Genomic DNA, 20,603 nt, shown 5'->3' with positions numbered 1-20,603 from the left:
ATCGGTAACCTCAACGATGTCAACAAGCCTATTGCTAACTATGACATTTGCTTGCCACCGGCCAAATGGAACGTGGTTTTCCATATCTCGAGTACTATGTTGCATCTCTTGCAATTGAAGGGGTTGTTCGATTGTTTGGCTCATGAGGATCCCCATGAGCATATTAGAAACTTTGTGGATATTTGCGCACCGTTCTCCTTCAAGAACATATCCCAAGAGTCGGTTCGATTAAGGTTGTTCCCATTCTCTTTGATTGGAGAAGCATGTAAGTGGTTGGTTGAATTGTCACATGAATCAACCACTTCGTGGGATGAGCTGGTCACCGCATTTCAAGTGCAATTTTTCCTTCCTTCGAAGATGATGAATCTTCAGGACAGCATTCAGAGCTTTAACTGGTTGGAGGGTGACCCAATTCATTAAACTTGGCTGCGATTCAAGAAGTTGGTGCTTCAATGCCCAACCTATGTTTTGCCCGACAACGTTATGCTGCAATATTTATATCGAAGCCTTGACTCGGTAAACAAGGGTGTTGCCGATCAACTTTATCCTAGAGGTTTAATGCAACAACCTTATGTGTTAGTAGGTCAGCTCTTGGATGGCATGACTACCATCAATCGGGTTTGGTACACCCACGAGGATCAGGTCTCCCCTATCACATTTAAACTGACAAAGGAGTAGACGGAGAAAGACCAAAAGATGGACCATAACATGGCCAAGATCATGACACAACTTAACATTTTGTCAAAAAATGACAAGGGAGTTGGTGCTCGAAATGTCAATGTCGTGGGTGTCAGGTGTGATAATCCTGATAAGGCAAAGTTTTAGGCTTTGTACAATGAAGAGGTGAATTTCCTAGTCAACCAATGTGGTGGTTATCATTCAAACCACCCGAGGCAGGGTGGTAACCAAGGTTGGAACAGGTATGAAGGATGAAAGGATCGTGATAGAGAATGGAGGACCGAAATCCTAATGGGAATGATGGGGAGTAGGATAGGTATGTGCCTCCCCATGAGAGCCAAAAGCCAAAGGATTTGGAAGGTGGCCGGTCGGAGGATATTATTTCTCGTATCCTTAACAAAGTTGAGGGGTCGGACATGATTTTAAAAGAGATGAAAGAAGATGTGTCAACCCTTAGCCAGATTGTTACCTCTCATTCCGTCTCTATCAAGCAGTTAGAGACCCGAATGGGTTATATCTCATCTCATCTAAACCCAAGACAACAAAGGGGGTTTCCTAGTGATACTATGGCCAACCCCAAGAATGAGGTTTAAGCTTGGCCTTGCGTAGTGTCGTGACTTTAACTAAGGCGCTGCTTGGGAGGAAACCCAAGTTTTTATTTTCTTTCTTTTTAAGTTTATAATAATTGTGTGTTGATTGTGCAGGAAGGTGTTTGCAAAGTGCAGGTTGGCGAGTTAAAAGTCCAATTAGCGCATCATCGAAGAGGTCGGCGAGCCCGACTTGGACCGCCGTTGGACTCAAAACATTTTTAAATTGGACTCTGTAAAACTCGATTAGGTAAGTGCCCACTCGGCGTGTGGCTGAGCGGATCGGCAAGCAAAACTAATGTCACCGAATGGGCGAGAACTGGACAATTTTTAAAGGCTAAAGTTTAAACTTTCAAATTCTTTCACTTTCCCAAACGCACACCCGCACAATATTTCATTTACTTTTTTTGTATTTTAGAGTATTTTAGTCATCGAATTAGTGTTCTGAGTTGGAATCTTTGCCGCCTAGCTTTGAAACACTTATTTAATCGGTATCTAAGGTTGGTTTTCGGAACCCTGAATTCAATTTTAGAAATGTGTACTCTTATGCAATTGATTTTTATCTTAGTGATGTGTGATGGACCTCTCTGATGTTTGATTTTGTGCTTCCATAGTCGTGTGCCTAGTTTAATTTGATAATTTTTGCCCGTAATGCCTTTATTATTGAATTCCTAAGTCTTTCGTGCCTTAAAATTGATGAAAATTATGGGGTTTTTCTTTCATGTTGTTGGGTTTAGTCGGGTGAAGCCTAACCTGGAGAAGATTGAGTATTCCGAGGGCAAGGGTGTTATATGTCTCAGTTCAATTATGGCAGTGCATGTTTTGATTTTGTTTTCGGGGGCTGCGGGGTTGAATTTGGGAAGTTGGGTTGAAAGTAAGCATGTTGGGTCGTTTGGCGAGCTGGGTTAAGCTCATCGAACCACTCGGTGGTTAGCCAAAGTTCCCCATATCGCCTTTAATTTCATTCTTAATCTTGAAAATGGTTTTGTAACTTTTGGCGAGAAGCCTAAGTTCGTCGAGTGCACTCGGCAATTCACCGAAGGTCTTTCTTCATCGCCCATTCTCTACGTCCCTGACCCTAAAATGCTCTATAACTTCTGGTGAGCTAATCCTTTATCGCCAAATACTATCGGTAATTCACCGAAAGGCATTCCCATCGTCGATATGCCAAAATTTTCTTAGATTTTTGAGCGAATCTTTTCAACAAGCACGATATAGCTCGCCAAAGAGATTCGGTGACTTGCCAACCGGTTCCGTAATGACTCGGAAAATGATAGGTTGAACTAGAGCCTTAACGTGGGAGTTAACGTCTAGAGTTTAGGAGAAAGGCTAAGGTCTTTGGGTGAAGACCATGGTTTGGGAACCTAGGCTACCTAAAACATAGCCTAGCTACTGCCTCGCTAGGCCACGAGGGCCTTCACGACCCGTGGTGGTCACCAGAAGTCGTGGTGCTACCCGTGGTGGCTAGGCAGTAAGCCCTAGAAAGGTTCCAAGCCAAGGCTCCCCTTCACGAGCCACTTCACTACTCGTGGTCATGACCACGAGCCGTGGGAAGGATCGTGGGGTTACCTTAGCTTGGTGGGAGATGTTGCTAGTTGAGGGAACTACTGTCCCAAAAGTTCACGGGCACCACCACGAGTCGTGGTGCCCTTGACAGTCCGTGAAAGTGAACTTGGAGTTCACTTAGGCTTAAGAGAGGCAAGGCAACTTTGCCTAAGTACTGCCCCATGACCACGAGCTTCACCACGACTCATGGTGTCAACCATGGATCGTAGGGGCTTCCATAGACCTATCTTGGCTTGGAGGGCATGGCAAGGATGGGAGGCACACTGCCTCAAGGACCAGGGGCACCAGCACGAGCCGTGGTGCCCTTCACGACCCGTTTAGTTGGGCGTGGTCCCTGACGTTCTACCTCAAGTTGGGGGTTTTTGGTAATTTAATTTTAATTGTTTTAATATGTGGGGTTGTTTTAAATTGTTTACATGATAAATATATTAGGTTTTAAGTCTTTTAAACAAGTTACTCACTTATTATTTCCCCAAATCAAATCCCAAAGTTCTCTCTCTCTATATTTCTCTCTAACTCAAGGTAGAAGGAGTGGGTGCTAGGGTTTTGGATTCAAGGTTTTCTTCATTAAATTTCTTGGTAAATCTTAGCGAAGGTATGGTGATTCTTCATCTAGGGTTAGCTTTCATCCTAGAGTCAATTTCAAAGTAAACTTTTAATGTTTTCAAGTTCATGAAAACCTAGGGTTTTACTCAATCTCATGGGTTCTTTCACAAAATAGTTTTAAAAGGTTTCTAATGGTATATTATTGTTTAATTGATGATTTAAAATGAAAATAGTCCATGAAACCATGATTTCTTTCTAGTACTAGTTTGTGCCTTAATGAAGTGGGTTGCTTGATTATGAATGTATATGAATAGAACTTGTTTAAATGTCTTTAGATTGTTGAAGTATGTCATTACCCATTCTTATTTTATGGTGTGTTGTTAGTGTATTGGTATATAAGGTTTATGGCCTTAAAGGCAAGATATGAGAAGCTACTTGTTGATTTAGAATTGTTAACTTGGTGTTGATCAACTTGAAAGGTGGAGGTGTTTACTTATTATGTACATTGTGAACATGGCCTTGAAGGCATAGTATGAGAAATTGAAGTGTTATCATGACATTGTATGAATGAGAATTTAATGAAATTAAGGTAAACTTGTCTTGAATGTGAATGTGTTATTATTGAAAGGCCTTTTCTCAATTTGACGCTTATGAATGTTGACGATAAGATTATGAAGGATTATTCAAAATAAAGTATACCTTGAATTGGTAGGTCTTATACATCCTTTTTTTGTATAAATGATTGTATTGTTGATTGTTGAAATCCTTGAATCTATAGGCTAGTAGCGCCCTTCCACACATGTTAATGAGGAACCTTGGGAACGGTAGGCTTATGGCACCCTTCCACTAATGATGGTAATGAACCTTGGAATTGGTAGGCTTATGGCACCTTTCCATGAAGGTTAATGATGAGCCTTGAACCGGTAGGCCTAGGGCACCCTTTCAAGAGGAGTTAATGAGCTTTCCTAAATAAACCTTGAAATTGTAGGCTTGAGGCACCCTTTCATGTGTTAATGAATGAAATTTGGATTTGGCAGGCCAATGGCACCTCTCATTTGTGATAATGTCAAGTAATGAACTATTCTATGGGAATGTAGGCTAAGCACCGAGTGGATTTGGTTAGATGGAAACTCCCCCAATGGTTAGGCATGAGTTTCAATGATCGTATACCTTATCCCGTAAACTATGTGCCCGCATAGGTAGCTAGTGGATCCATTAAGATATATGTACAAGTCTTTCTTAGGCAAGTAGACCAGCTCTTTACCGTGTGAGGACTTATGACACCGGATTCCATGACAAGCTCTCATGGCTATGTCGATTAAACTCTTACTTTCCATCATGTGAGATTTCATTATAGTTCTCGATAGGTCCTACAAACTGTAGGTAGTAGTATGGGATGGTACCTATACATTGCACGAGTAGGCTTGGAGAGGGTCGTAGTGAGTTTCTCTAAATCCTAATGACTGTGACATGAATGTGCCTTAAATAAGGTTATTAAAGAATGTTGCTCTTAAATGCTTAATATGATATGCATGCCATACTTTGGTTATGTTATGAGTTATTTTCCCTTGTCATGTCTTAATAATTGATATATCTCTTATGTATGAATATTGTGCAAAGGTAAAAAGAAAGGAATGATGAGTTTACTTTAGGTGACCTAAATGTTGTACCCTAGTATGGATGGTGGTATGGGACGCTATCCATACATTGCACAACGTATAGCATAAGGGTTTCTTGAGGTGAAGGTCCAAGGTAAAGGTAAAGGTTTTCATGTTGATATTGTTAAAGTTTGTTATTGTGATTTACATAATGATTATACTAGTCTTGTATGTCTTTTATGTACCTATTCATGATCGTTCTAAAAGTGGCATAATACATGGTTTCTAATCAAAATGTCCCTTTTTAAGCATGTTTTGCATGGCCATCATACTTAGTACATTTATGTGTACTAACCCATATTTTTTATGTTTTTACTACAAGTGTAGGTTCCGGCAAATGATTTCTCCTAGATAGTTTGAAATACTGGATAACTTTCCTCCAAGACTTGGCATATCCTCATGGATTCGAGGACAAGACTTTTAAGTTTCTTTCGTTCATGTAATAGACCCCTTTTAGTTATTGTTTCGATTGTACAGGGGTTGTGTCCCCACATATGTTTTGAGATGGTGTCTAAGATGGTCATGTGAGACTTAGATTTATGTTGTGTCTTTGTAAAGTTGTTTTTAATGAAGATTAAATGTTTGGATTTAAATAAGTTTTAATTTCGCACTATTTTCATTATTGAATTCAATGAATGACTAGGTGGCTTGTATAAGACCCCTTCGGGGTCGAGTACGCCATGTCACAACTAGGGGGTACTCTCGGGTCATAACAGGTTCAGCAAGTTTGTCTGCAACTATTTTTCTATGCTTTTGTGTAACGACCCGAGAGCACCCCCTAGACGTTACCAACATATTCGACCTCGAAGAGGTATTATACAAGCCCTTAGCATTCATCATAACATGTATCATAAAATAAAATCACGGAAAATTTAAAACTTTTTACTTTGGAAGTTCAACTTCACTTCATATATGAAAAATATAATCTAACTTCGTCACAATGCACCATCTAGACATAGAAGTATCGAAAATGGGACCTAGCCCTTACATAAATAAGAAGTCTTGAAAACAGGAAGTACAACAATGTCTTTCAACATAAGCAAAGAACTAAACATAGAAGCTAGATCATAGGGTCATGTCCTCGGACTTGAGGACTCGCCAACTTGGGGAAGCAACTCCAAGTGTCTTGAGAAGTAAGCTTGAATCCTCAACGGCCCGAACCTAAATGTTTGGGAAAAGGGAGAAAATATGGGTTAGTACAACACACGTACTAAGTATGGCTACTATGCATAAAAACCATTGAAACATGCTTAAAAGGATTTGCCAAGTAAATCCAATATGCACACAAATTAAGTATCATAGTCCAAACCAACATAATATCATCCCAACACATAGACAGCCCAAACAATACAAGTGCAATGCAAAGAATAGAACCCCATAACCCTATTCAAAGACAAGTATCACATTAAGCAACCTACTTCATGCATACATTCATAAGATCCTATTTCATCATAACTTACCATATTCATAATGATCATACATAACATAACTTCAACATACATAAGTCATAATCATCAAAATCATAAGAGAACACAACTACAACCATCTCTTAGGATCCCACAAGTGCAATGTTCAAGAGAAGTCACATACCCTCCCTTACACTATGTAGAAATCCTTAAGAAAGCCCTAGTAAGGGTTCACACCTTTCATACCTTCATTTACTTTTACTTTAGGGAAATATTGCAATAACTGACATAGACCATGAGAGCTACATGGAATCTGGTGTTCTACTCCCACACCGAAAAGAGAGGGTTAACAATTGCCTAAGGTGTAACTATTCGTACATAGCTATCTAGGTGGATCCACTAAGCTAGAGTCATATGTGGGCACATAGTTAAGGGTCAAGGAGATTGCTTCTAGAATCCCTAACTTACTAAACATGGGGGTTTCCATCTCATGAGACAACACATGCCGTAGGTAATCCGGACTTGCTAAACGTGAGGAAACCCATGTGGGGAGCCGGACTTACTAAACGTGAGACCCCCCATCTCATTTACATGCCCTTTCGGTGCTAAGCATTTGATTCCCTTTTGTAATCATCTTTAGTCATCACATAAGTTCACATTAGCCTTTACTAGACACTTATGTAGACATCTTATCATAATAGCTCATATGTATTCATAAGTGAGTAACAATCCTTTCACTTTAGAAACACTTAGCAAGTGAGTAAACCTTTGACTTTACATTACACTACGAGCATGAGAACTACCTTTCAGTCTTATAGCAATCATACCATAATATACATACATACTTCATAGCTAATTCAAGTGTAGAGGGTTAAGGATGAGGAAACTAGGTCATCAACACCATAACAACACATTAGGTATAACATCATTACAATTTAAGTAATTCACCTTTCATACTTGAGTTCAAAGAAGAACCAGCCTTCATACCTTTTTTCCGTTCATGGGACATCCATACTTCAATTACCAAACAATTCATAACCAATACATAATACAAGGTAATTCATGAAGTAATAACTTAATCAACAACAATATAATCAATTGACATATTCCCTTCATAGCCTTCAAGGCTTCATTCAAAGACTCAACCCTAATTTCATAGAAATTGTACACCATACAAACATGAATTACATAATATCACATTCAATTCATATCCTTCAATCATTATCCAACACAAACTAGGGTTAGAATTAGGAAAAGAAAGAGAAACATGCATGGGGAATTCTTCAAGAACCACCAATACAACAAAAATTCATCCATAATTGTTCATATAACATCAATCAAAGTCAGTTTATAACATCAATTTCACATTAGAAAGAACACCCGTGTTTTTGGATTGAAACCTAGAAATTGGAGATTTTGAAATTCATCTCGAAGGGGCCCCTTGGGGAAAGGAATCCCAAGAGTGATAAGCAACCATACCTTATTAACGAATTAACCACGAAAATCCGAGTTGAAACCTTGGAGAGTTGGTCTTCTTCTTGAAGTTCCAATCTTCTTCAATAGAGTTCTTGAGAAGAGAGAGAGAGAGTAGAGAGTAGAGAGAAGGAGGAACTTAAGGTTTAGATCTTTGGGGTTTTGTTTTTGAGTGATAAAAGTGAGGTAAACTGACTTAAAATCATTATATACACGTCCCCTAAAGTACCCTAAATACCCCTCACTTAAATGGACTCTTTAATGAAGTAAAATAGATTTCTGAATTTCTGCATTTTCGTCGCGGACTTGGATTTCTGAATTTCTACATTTTCGTCGCGGAACAAGTTCGCGACGTGGAGCTGTTCCCTAAAGATATTTGGAATTAAATTTCGAGACAGTAGAGTCCGTGACACGACCATGTCATGAACTGAATTTTTTTTCCTTGGGGAAGCAAGTGCACGACACGCCCTCATTCTTACCTATGTTAAACATTTTCACCAGATTTACCTATTTTAAACATTTTCACCAGATTATACCATCATACAACACAACCAAACCTGCCCAAAACCTAAGGACACACTAGAACACATTCTTCTCTAGTTTTCGGACGTTGTGGTCATTTCTTGACGTTTAGGCTTTTACTCTTCCAAACCAAGTCAATTACATTAGTTTATGTTTATAAACATCATTTTAACTATTTTTAAGTCATTATTCATAAGGTGAGGCTCTAACTTAAGTCATAGAATTTCCGGGGTGTTACAATATCCCCCCCTTAGGAACATTTGTCCCCAAATGTCACTTGGACTTCTTTCTAGGGAGACAATGACTCAAACTAGCAGCACAACAACCAGACTCATCAACAACATCATATCAGCATATCAAATAGGAATTTAATTCACAACATCACTATGCTCAAAACTCTTTACTTCATATAAGTATAGGAGGAACTACCTTCTCCATATTCAATGAGCATAAACATATATCTTAAGCAATCAACAAGACATTTCTTTAACAAGACACATCAAGCATGCTTATTACAACTCTCGTGAAGACAACATCACACAACATCTATTGGTGCAATATCAACCATGAGAAATAAAATTCATGAAAACCCCAAATACAACTTAAGCATGAATTTTAACAAAAATATGCACATACAAGGAAATCATGTCTTAATCATCAACACACATGATTTTCAATGTATACCTAATTAAGAGAGACTACTAACCTCAACTTTGGCTAGGAGTAGAAGGAAAATGATGAGGGTAGCGGGACTCCATGTCGGCCTCGGCGTCCCATATTGCACCTTCAACTAGGTGGTTTCTACATAGGACTTTTACGGAGGCAACCTCTTTATTCCTCAATTTCTTAACTTGACGATCTAGGATTGCTACCGGAACCTCCTCATAAGAAAGGCTCTCATTCACCCCTAAACCTTCTAGAGGGAGAATGGACACCGGGTCACCTATACATTTCTTTAACATAGAAATATGGAACACCGGGTGAACCGGGGGCAATTCGATGGGTAATTTCAACTCATAATCGACCTTTCTGACACGCTTCAAGATCTCATAAGGCCCAACATACCGGGGGCTAAGCTTCCCCTTCTTACCAAACCTCATCACCCCTTTCATGGGTGAGATTTTCAAGTAGACCCAATCACCTACCTCAAATTCAAAATCTCTCTCTCTATTATCGGCATAAGACTTTTGCCGACTATGAGCCGTTTTCAACCTATCCCTTATAAGTCAAACTTTTTCCGTAGCCTCGTAGACTATTTTGGGACAAAGAAGAGCAAATTCACCTACTTCAAACCACCCAACCAGAGAACGACACCTTCTACCATAAAGTGCTTCAAAGGGTGCCATAGCAATACTCGAGTGGTAGCTATTGTTGTAGGAAAATTCTATTAAAGGTAGGTGGTCATCCCAATTACTTTTGAAGTCAATGACACATGCTCTCAACATGTCCTCTAGGGTTTGGATGGTGCGTTCCGCTTGACCATCCGTTTGAGGGTGAAATGCGGTACTAAGTTTCACTTGAGTACTAAGCCCACTTTGGAAAGGCCTCCAAAAATGGGAAGTAAATTGGGCACCTCTATCCGAAATAATCAACAACGGGGCCCCATACAATTTCGCAATCTCCTTAATGTGCAACATAGCATAATCTTCCGCCGAATAAGAAACCTTGACGGGAAGGAAATGGGCTGATTTAGTCAATCTATCCACAATGCCCCAAATGGAATCATGTTGCCTACGGGTTCGAGGCAAACCTACCACGAAGTCCATATTGATCTATTCCCACTTCCAAGTGGGGGTATCAATATCTTGAGTTAGACTTCCCGATCCTTGGTGCTCGGCTTTGACTTGTTGGCAATTCGAGCACCTAACCACAAAATCTTCTATGTCTCTTTTCATTTTGTTCCACCAATAAATCTCACGTAAGTCGTGATACATTTTGGTGGCTCCCGGATAGATGGAGTATCGGGACCCATAGGCCTCATCTAAGATTGTCTTTCTTAGGCCATCCACATCCGGCACACATAATCTTCCTTCGTGCCTAAGCACCCTATCAAAATAGGGTCAAGATGTTGCTTAGACTTCACGTCAACAACAACCGATGACTCTGAATTATGACGGGCTAACTCCCTTTTCTCTTCTTCCACATGTGACACACTACCTATTGATATATGACTCAAAGCATCCGTAACCACATTTGCTTTTCCGGGGTGGTAAAAGACACTCATATCATAATATTTTAAGAATTCCAACCACTTCTTTTGTCGGAGATTCAATTCTTTTTTGGCTAAAAACATATAGAACACTCTTGTGGTCGGTAAACACATCCATATGTACCCCATAGAGATAGTGTCTCTAAATCTTTAAAGCAAAGACTACGGCCGCTAGCTCAAGGTCATGAGTTGGATAATTCTTTTCATACACCTTGAGTTATCTCGAGGCATAAGCTATAAACTTACCATGATGCATGAGGACACAACCCAAAACCACTCGGGAAGGGTCACAATATACTACAAACCCTTCGGTGCCCTCCGGTAAGGTCAAAACTGGAGCGGAGGTGACCTTATCTTTCAATAATTGGAAGCTCTTTTCACAAGATTCCGACTATTCGTACTTGGACTTCTTTTGAGTTAAGGTCGTTAATGGAGATGCAATAGATAAAAATCCCTCAACAAACCTCCGGTACTAACCGGCCAAACCCAAAAAGCTTCGGATGTCGGAAAGATTCAAAGGTCTAGGCCAACTTTTGACCGCATCGGTTTTCTTTGGATCAACTTCTATACCCTCCCTAGGCTGACCTACGGTCTGTGGATCCCTTCCGTAGATCAGAGATACCAAAAAGGTTATCTCTGATGGGAACCACAGATGTGCAAAATGGTATGTAGATTGATCTACCGACCACAGTCCACTTTTGTGGTTCCATACTTGTTGAAATTCTCATGTGCCACCAACCACGAATCTGATCTACGGTCCGTAGATTGACCTACGGCCCGTAGATGGGGTCTCGTGGATGGGATCGTGCCAGGTCTCAGACATGCTTCGATTAAAAGCCCGCATTTATGCCATATTCAACAATATCCTAGTCTAATCATGTATTTCAACATAAATTATGCTAGTTCATCATTCTAGGGGTTCCAATTACTCAATTTTACAGGTAATGCCTACAAGATAAGGAAGTCGAAACTTACATTTAGACTTTTGTTTCATTGTTTTTTTTAGATACAACAAGACAACACAATCACAATCTATCGTCCCAAGGGTGCATTCACTTTTAATTTAGCATACAATTTCATATATTAATTTGCCCAAGGTCAAGACCCAATTCCGGACTTTCTATAATCAATCGATGAATCAAAATTCAAAGTGAGGGGAAAGTCTATTACCTTACAAGCAGCGGGAGTGGGGTGATTATGTGACGACTCGAGACTTCCAACAACCTTTTGCTCGCCTTTCGCACCGAACCTAGACACCGAACCTTTAAAAATGGGGAATGGGATAAAGTTGGGGTAGAAGAGAGTTCTTTGTGGAATGAGAGGATGAGTATGGGGTGATTGATGGTGGATTTATGGTAATATGGAGTGATTGGGGTAATTAGAGGGGTGTAGAAATAGTTTGGGAATAAAAACGAGGGAAGTGGGAATGATTTGAAAAAGAGGGGGTTTTATTTAAAACATGTCTGGGTCAGGTCAGGCAACTAGGGTTTGAACCCACCAGACTCCATCTACAGTCCGTAAGTCTATCTACGGTCTGTAGTTGAGGACCGTAGATCACACTTGCACTTTAAAAATTCAAGAACCTTACCTGGGATCTACGGACACCATTCACGGTCCGTGGAATGAACCACAGACCGTCGATGGGGTCCGTAGACCTCTGCACCAGACCTTGTTCTGCAGATTTCTCTTTTCGTCCCTGCACATGTAGCACCCATTAGGCCTTTATTTTTACATTTTCTGGATACTTTTTAGACACGGACTCTATGCTATGTCTAGCCAACACTAACCAAAAACAAAGTACCTATCTAAAGGAATACAGAAAAGCTAATAAACAAAGGAAACTACTAAACCTAAAAGAAAAACCTATAGTTGGCTAGATTGTACATCTTGGGTTGCCTTCCAAGCAGCGCTTATTTAACATCGCGGCACGACGCATGCCTCTTGACTACTCAGACTTCATCAAGAACATAGGCCTCAACAACTTCTTGCACACTTTCAGCGTTTCCCAAATAGATCTTGATCCTTTACCTGTTTACCTTGAATCTTGTTCCCTCACTGTTTTCAAGATCCACCGCTCCATGTGGGAGCACTTGCGTGACTAAGAATGGCCCAGTCCATTTGGACTTGAGCTTTCCTGGAAACAAGCTCAACCTAGAGTTGAATAGAAGCACAAGATCACCCACAACAAATTCTTGCTTTTCAATCATTTGATCATGATACTTCTTCATCTTCTCTTTGTACAAGGCTGCACTCTCATAAGCTTTTAGGTGAAACTCATCAAGTTCATTCAGGCCACTCATTCTCTGATTTGATGCAGCGCCCCAATCCAAATTTAGCTTCTTTAGCACCCGCATAGCCTTATGCTCTAACTCTACCGGCAAATGGCAAGACTTCCCATATATAAGTTGGTAGGGGGAAATGCCTATAGGAGTCTTGAATGCGGTACGATAGGCCCATAGAGCATCATCAAGCATCCTTGACCAATCCGTTCTATTAGCATTCACAGTCTTTGCCAAAATCTGTTTGATCTCTCTATTAGACAATTCAACTTGCCCACTAGTATGCGGATGGTAAGGAGTGGCTACATTGTGGCGGACACCATATTTCTCAAGTAGCGCCTTGAAAAACTTATTACAAAAGTGGGAACCTCCATCACTGATAATCTCCCTCGATGTACCAAATTTGGAGAAGATATTCTTTTTCAAGAATGCGGTGACACTTTTACCTTCATTGTTGGGGAGCGCAACTGCTTCCACCCACTTGGATACATAATCAATTGCAACAACAATATACCTCATCCCATGTGAACTCACAAATGGACCCATAAAATCAATGCCCCATATATCAAACAACTCTATCACCAATATAGGATCCATAGGAAGCTCTTGCCTCTTTGAAATCCCTCCTTCTCTTTGGCATCGGTCACAAGACTTGGCGAAATCATGAGCATCTTGGTGGATGGTAGCCCAATAGTACCTACACCGTAAAACCTTATGCGTAGTCTGAATACCACTATGATGCCCATGAACAGGTGATGAATGGCACGCCTCAAGTACATTCAACATCTCACCTCGGGCACACAGCGACGAATAATCCCATCAGCACAATTACGATACAAGTAAGGCTCATTCCAAAAGAATTTCTTCAAATCATGCATAAACTTCTTCCTTTGGTGAAAAGGTAAATTCGGGGGCACCAAATCGCTTGCCAAATAATTAGCAAAGTCTGTGAACCAAGGAATCAGATCATGAGAAGCAGCCAATACATGTTCATCTGGAAAAGCATCATTAATTTCAGCCCTATCACCAAGCCTTAGCATAGCCTCTTCCTCTAATCTGGACAACTGATCGGCAACTTGATTTTCGGTCCCCTTTCTATCTTTTACCACAAAGTCAAACTCTTGTAGCAACAATACCCATCTAATAAACCTCAATTTTGCATCCTTCTTTGCCATCAAATACCTCAATGCAGAATGGTCAGTATGCACTATGACCTTAGTACCAAGCAAGTAGGATCAAAATTTCTCGAATACGAGAACCACCGCAAGAAGTTCTTGTTTAGTTACAGTGTAATTCTTCTGCGCCACATTTAGAGCTTTGCTAGCATAGTAAATAGGATGAAGAACTTTCTCTCTCCTCTGTCCTAATACTACACCAAGCGCCACTCCACTCGCATCGCACGTTACCTCAAACACTTGTCCTCAATCTGGTGAAATAATGATAGGTGTAGTAACGAACTTCTCCTTCAACTCTCCAAATGCTCTCAGACAAGCATCATCAAAATCAAACTTATAATCTTTTTCGAGCAGTTTGCACAATGGATGTGCAGTTTTAGAGAAGTCCTTGATGAACCTCCTATAGAAACCTGCGTGCCCAAGAAAACATCGAACACCTTTTATAGAGATAGGTGGTGGAACCTTTTCTATTACCTCTACTTTTACTCTATCAACCTCAATGCCCTTCTCAGAAATCCGATGACCCAGAACTATCCCTTCTTCACCATAAAGTGGAACTTCTCTCAATTTAGCACCAGATTGCGGTCTTCACACCTTTTAAGCACCTCAACCAAATGATCTAGACATCGATCAAAAGAGTCACCTACCACATAGAAATCATCCATAAATACCTCAATAGTGTCCTCCACCATATCAGAGAATATCGACATCATACAACGTTGGAAGGTCACTGGAGCATTGCACAACCCAAATGGCATACATTTGAAGAAGAAAGTCCCATAAGGGCAAGTGAAGGTTGTCTTCCCTTGGTCATCCGGAGCTATAGAAATCTAATTGTAGCCCGAATAACCATCAAGAAAACAATACCAACCCTTACCTGCAAGTCTATCCAACATCTGATCCATGAATGGCATAGGGAAATAGTCTTATTCTGTCCAAGCATTTACCTTCCGGTAGTCCATGCAGACTCTCCATCCAGTCACGGGCAGCATCGGAAGAAGCTTGTTTCTCTCATTAGGAACCACAGTAATCCCACCTTTCTTAGGCACACATTGAACATGACACACCCAACTACTATCTACAATAGGATAGATAACGTCGGCATCCAACCACTTGATGATCTCCTTTTTAACTACCTTTTGCATAGGCGGATTTAATCTTCTCTGGTGCTCAATACTAGGCTTGTGATCTGGCATGAGTTGGACTTTATGAGAACAAATACCAGGAGGGATCCCAATAGTGTCTGCAATAGTCCACCCAATAGCTCGCTTGAATCTCTTTAACACAGAAACCAAACACTCTACTTGTCGCCCATTCAAATATGCCGCAATGATGACCGGTAAAGTATCATAGTTTCCCAAGAATACGTACCTCAAATGTGATGGTAGAGCCTTAAGCTCCAATTTCGGCAACTCCTCAACAGATGGTCTTGCGGGTGGGGACTCACGATTTTTCATGTCTAACTCTAGCTTTTTTGGTTTCGAACGATATTCGCACCTATCAAGTGCGGCGACCAACTCATCATACTCTTCAATACCATCACTCTCAAAGTTCATCATAACCACTGCTAGTTCCTCAACACCCACTCTCTTCAATCTGTACCTCAGACCCACTCTCAACTCTATATGTTATCGCAGATACCGATTGGAGCTCACTACTCTGCTTCCTACACCTACATATATTGAAAGTTACCTCTTCATTGTTCAGTCTGAACTTCATCTGCCCCTTTTCCATCTCAACTAAGGCGCGCCCCAGTGGCAAGGAATGGTCTCCCAAGAATGATGGGAACCTCAAAATCAACCTCACAGTCAATAATAACAAAATTCACCGAAAAGATGAACGACTCCACTTTCACTAGTACATTATGGAGCACACCAATGGGCCTCTTCACAGTTTTATCGGCCATGAGCAACCGCATTGCAGTTGGTTTTGGATCTCCCAGACCCAATTTTTTGTAAATAGACAATGGCATCAGATTAATGCTAGCACCAAAATCGCACAACGCCTTAGCAAAATGCAACAAGCCAATAGTATATGGAATAGTGAAGGCACCAGGATCCTCTTTTTTCTACACAAGGGACCTTGGAGCAATGACACTACAATGTTGCAATCTATCATCATCTTCGAAGCTCACTGCTCTCTTCTTTGTCACCATGTCCTTCATAAATTTTGCATACCCAGGCATTTGCTCCAAAAGCATCTATCAACGGAACATTGATTGAAAGTTACTTCAACATGCTAATAAACTTGCGGTATTTGCCTTCTTCAGTCTTCTTCACTAACTTCTGTGGGAAGGGAGGTGGAGGTGGAGGTCTAGGTATGGGGACAACTTTTTGAGTTACCTCCGCTTCTTTCTCTATCGCATTCTCGAACTCTCCACTTACCTCAACCACATCATCATCTTTACTATTCTCAATTTCCACCCCAGATGGCATAGGTGGATCAATGGTTTGCTTAACCCCTCGAGTAGTGACTTCCATATAATGCCCATTATTCTTTGGATTCTGGATGGTGTTGCTAGGAAGAGTGTCAGGTTGACGTGGATTTACTATAGTTGACAAGTGAGTCATCTACTGCTCAAGATGCTTGATTGACATTGCATGGGCATCAACTTTTTGACCAATACTAGACAAGTCATTTCTCATCTCCTTCACATTCTCATCTGTTGCATCAAACCTCCTCCTCATCTTCTACATCATATCCTCAATACGTGACATATTACTTCCAGCTTCCCTAGGACCAAATTCCTGATTTTGAGGGGGAACATAAGGTCCAACCCGATCATTTTTATTGCCATAGTTGTTCTTGTTATAGTTTTTGTCGCGATTGAAGTTTCCATCCCAGACATATTGACCCTCTTGGTTGTAGTTGCCATAGTTTCGACCTTGGTTTCCTTGACCTTGGTGCCAATTATCCGTATTGGAACCTTGGGTGTTGGCTCAAAAACCCCCCATCTGATCATTCACCGCATAAGTATCCTCTTCATAGTAACACTCCTCAACTGGTGGTGGATTCCTAGTTAAATAATTCACAGCATTTACTTTCTCTGCACCTCCGCTCACATGATTCAACACCAATCCTAGTTCGGTCCTCATCTGAGCCATCTTCTCACGAATTTCATCTGCAAACTGATTGTTTGTAGATTGAACGAAAAATGTGCTCCTCCCAGTATCCGACCTTTTAGTGCTCCAAGTTTTATTATTTCGAGAGATCTTCTCCAGTTTCTCCGCAATCTGCTCAAAAGTGCACTCACCATAAGAACCTCCAGCGATAGTATCAAACACTACCTTACTGTTGTCATCCTGACCTCGGTAGAAATACTCCTTTAGAGACTCATCATCAATACGATGATTCAGAACACCCCTTATGAAAGTAGTGTACTTGTTCCAAGAACTACTCACAGACTCTCCAGGTAATGCTTCAAAATTGTTGAGTTTATCTTTGTGTTTCAGCTTCTTAGACACAGGAAAAAATCTTGCTAGGAACACATCAGTCAGTTGGTCCCATGTATAGATTGAGTTATAAGGAAGCTCATTACACCACATAGCAGCATCGCCGGTGAATGATAGAGGGAATACTCGCAATCCAATGACATCCATGTCTAAGTCCGGTCGACCCACACAACCTTTGCAAACACTCGTTAGCTTGGTTACATGCGCATGTGGTTCCCCCGATGCCAAACCTGCAAACATGCCCCTCGAGTAAGCATCTACTTCAAATTGCTAGTCACCACCATTGTATGCCCCAGAGGTAGAGAGGGTAGGACAAGAGGTCCGTTAGATTCAGTAGCATTAAAGTTGACCCTATAGTTATCACACAGTCTTGGTCCTGGTTGATCTTGTACCCTCACTGTATCTTTCAATAGATTCTCACCTTGAATCTAATTGTTCTCATCACCAACCCTCGAAGGCTGCAAGCCAACACCATCACCTAAATCTCCTCTGATAGGATTAGCAGGGACTCCTTGATTATTCATTCTCCGCAAAGTTCTGTTCAGTTCTGGATCGTAGGGAGTAAGTGGTTCTCCTTGACTCCGTGTACTTGGCATACACTAGAGTAGGAACCTAAAAGAGACAAAAACAAAAGAAAAAAGTAAAATTAGGAAATATTTGACTAAAGTTCAATAATGTAGTTAAACTTAATTGAAAAGCCAAATTCCCCAGCAGCGGCGCAAAAATTTGATACACTCAAATTACACGTCCCTAAAGAAGCATACGCAATAGTTATCAAGTAAATAACCTAATTTGTAGGTTGGGGTCGATCCCACGAGGAATATGGTTTAGACTTAACTTTGGCCAATGATTATATTTGTTTAGTCAATGTATTTCCGAAAACAAGTAATTAAGAGAGGGGGGGGGGGATTTGTGAAACAACTTTAGGAAATTATGTGAGTAATCAATGAGCAAGATTCAAACTCTAGTTGTTATCAAGATGAGAAAAAAACTAGGGCATACGTGTTCCCCATAAGATCATAATTCTGTAATCCTAGGAATAGCAATCCCTTCCTAGTGTATTACATGCAAAGTGATAAGTTAGGTATCTCTAAATCCTTGGTCTGGCATCTAGAAAATTTCACCCCGCACCTTGGTCCGGCTACATGTGTATAATTTACCAACCCTTACCTTTACCTCATATTAGACATCACATTGATGTATGACTTAGTTTTCACCCTTGCACCAATCGACATTAGACTATTAAATAGTATTACACTAAATCTATGTTGATAATTCTTTTCTTGTTAATTACCTCCTTGGTCCGGCAAGTAGTAACAAGGCAAATTCTAATGCGTGCACTCGTTAAAAAGATTTTTAAGTAAAAGAATTATCAATACATGCAATAACACTATTCAAGAATTGCTTAATTACTATTCATACTTCGTTAATCATTCATAGTTCCCACAACCCTAGTTGTGGATTTATTTACTCATGCTAGGAAGAACACAATTCATAGTTGTATAAGAAGAATTCATGAACTTACTATTAGAGTAGAAGAGATCCAAAAACCCAACTTGAATTGCAAAGTTAAAATCTTCAAAACAAACTTAGGAAATCAAGAATTGCTAAGATTGAAAGTTAATCTCCCAAGACAAAAACTAGAATAAAAGTAATAAAGTCTCACCCTAAAAACGAGGTTTACTTGCCCTATATATATAAAAATAAGTCCTAACTAAAAAAGAAATGAAACAAGGAAATAATATTTCAGGACGCGGTTTCGATCGACAATACTGACCTACGGACCGTGGATTGATCTACGGTCTGTAGGTCCCTTCCATGACTCAGGACTTGGGGTAAATTTCTAACTTCAAAATCTTCAAATCTCTAAACCAAACGATGGAGCACTAGTATGGACCATGGATTGATCTACGGTTCGTGGATCTTTCTCCGCAACTCCATACTTAGAATCTTCAAAATCAGGTACTAGAACCCCTCTCTGAATCATTTGACGGATCAGCACTACGGTCCGTAGATCAATCTATGGTCCATCGATTGAAACCGTGGTTCCACACTTGGTAAAAAATTCCCTGATTTTCCTTCAAGCCTTGCCTGTCCATCTACGGAGCGTGAATGGACCCACGGTCCGTGGATCACCTCTGTAGATGCCCTTTTCTGGATATCCTTCTGCTGCGTCTCTCAGTTTCCACGTCTGAACATATTTCCTGCAAACATGAGAAAAATACATAAAAACCAATACAAAATGGTCCTAGACACACACAATTCTTAAGTGAAATGTATTAAAAATATCATAAACTCACGGTATATCAACGTGCCATCGTGTTAGAGGGGAAAAATATTTGTGCTCAAAGAGTATTCATGAGGTTATAGACCCAAGCTAGGCTTATGAATTGTTTGAGAGGTTCATGATGTTCAAAATCTTATAGAATTGATCAAGTAATGAGGTATAGCATAGTAGGCAAGCAATCGTATTGATATTCGGGTTTAGTAATGAACATTAAGCTTGAATTTGAGATAAGTATCTTGATCAAAAGGATGGAAACATGAGGGTGATGATGTTTTCTTGAGATTTGAACTAGAAGACCTATCATAGAGTAGGGGAGGAATTGAGGTGATTAGCTGAAATAAATATGAGTGGTACAAGTGAGATACCCTAAACCTCTTGATAAGGGGAGTAAAGTGTGGCTAAGTCACAAGAGTAATAGGAGAATTAAGAGGTGTGCTGAGATGGTATGTTACCACATGAGGTTCCAATTAAGTTATAATTCTCCATGTGTGCCTAGATAGCTTAATTGAGTTGTCAATGTGGAATTGGTCCATAGCTTTCAAGTGTTAGCTTTAGACTTAAGGGGGAGATGATAAGATGAGAAATCAAGTCAAGTGTTTGAGAGTAAGATAGTAATGAATTCCAAACAGTATGGGAGATATCCTTTCAGAGGTCCTTTTAGTAATGGAGTGATGTTAGAAAGAGAAGGTTAATGATCTTATTGTGATAGTGATGGTGTGTTTATTCCATCTAAAGTTATAAATGTGAAGGAAGAGGAGGATGAGG

General features: G+C 40.3%; 1 protein-coding gene across 1 annotated transcript; it reads right to left on the bottom strand.

The window, feature by feature from the left end:
* Positions 1 to 294: 294 nt before the first annotated feature.
* LOC125812819 (uncharacterized) lies at positions 295 to 12,999 on the bottom strand. The gene is made up of 2 exons (XM_049492282.1): positions 12,682 to 12,999; positions 295 to 486 (listed from the first exon to the last, which is right to left on the bottom strand). Exons 1-2 carry the CDS (start codon positions 12,997 to 12,999, stop codon positions 295 to 297), a joined length of 510 nt encoding a protein of 169 aa, XP_049348239.1.
* Between the last annotated feature and the right edge of the window lie 7,604 nt (positions 13,000 to 20,603).

This window comes from Solanum verrucosum, unplaced genomic scaffold (assembly GCF_900185275.1).
Source record: "Solanum verrucosum unplaced genomic scaffold, falcon-dt-bn FXZP01000114.1, whole genome shotgun sequence".
Taxonomy (NCBI): domain Eukaryota; kingdom Viridiplantae; phylum Streptophyta; class Magnoliopsida; order Solanales; family Solanaceae; genus Solanum; species Solanum verrucosum.
Note: the sequence above shows the minus strand (reverse complement) of the source record. Positions and strands in the feature narration are given on the sequence as shown.

Coding starts and splice junctions, on each gene's coding strand:
- LOC125812819 (XM_049492282.1), bottom strand. CDS start 12,999: ATGCGGGTGCTAAAGAAGCTAAATTTGGATTGGGGCGCTGCATCAAAT. Junction 487..12,681: donor GTGAGGGAACAAGATTCAAG/GTAAACAGGTAA, acceptor TAAATATTGCAG/CATAACGTTGTCGGGCAAAA.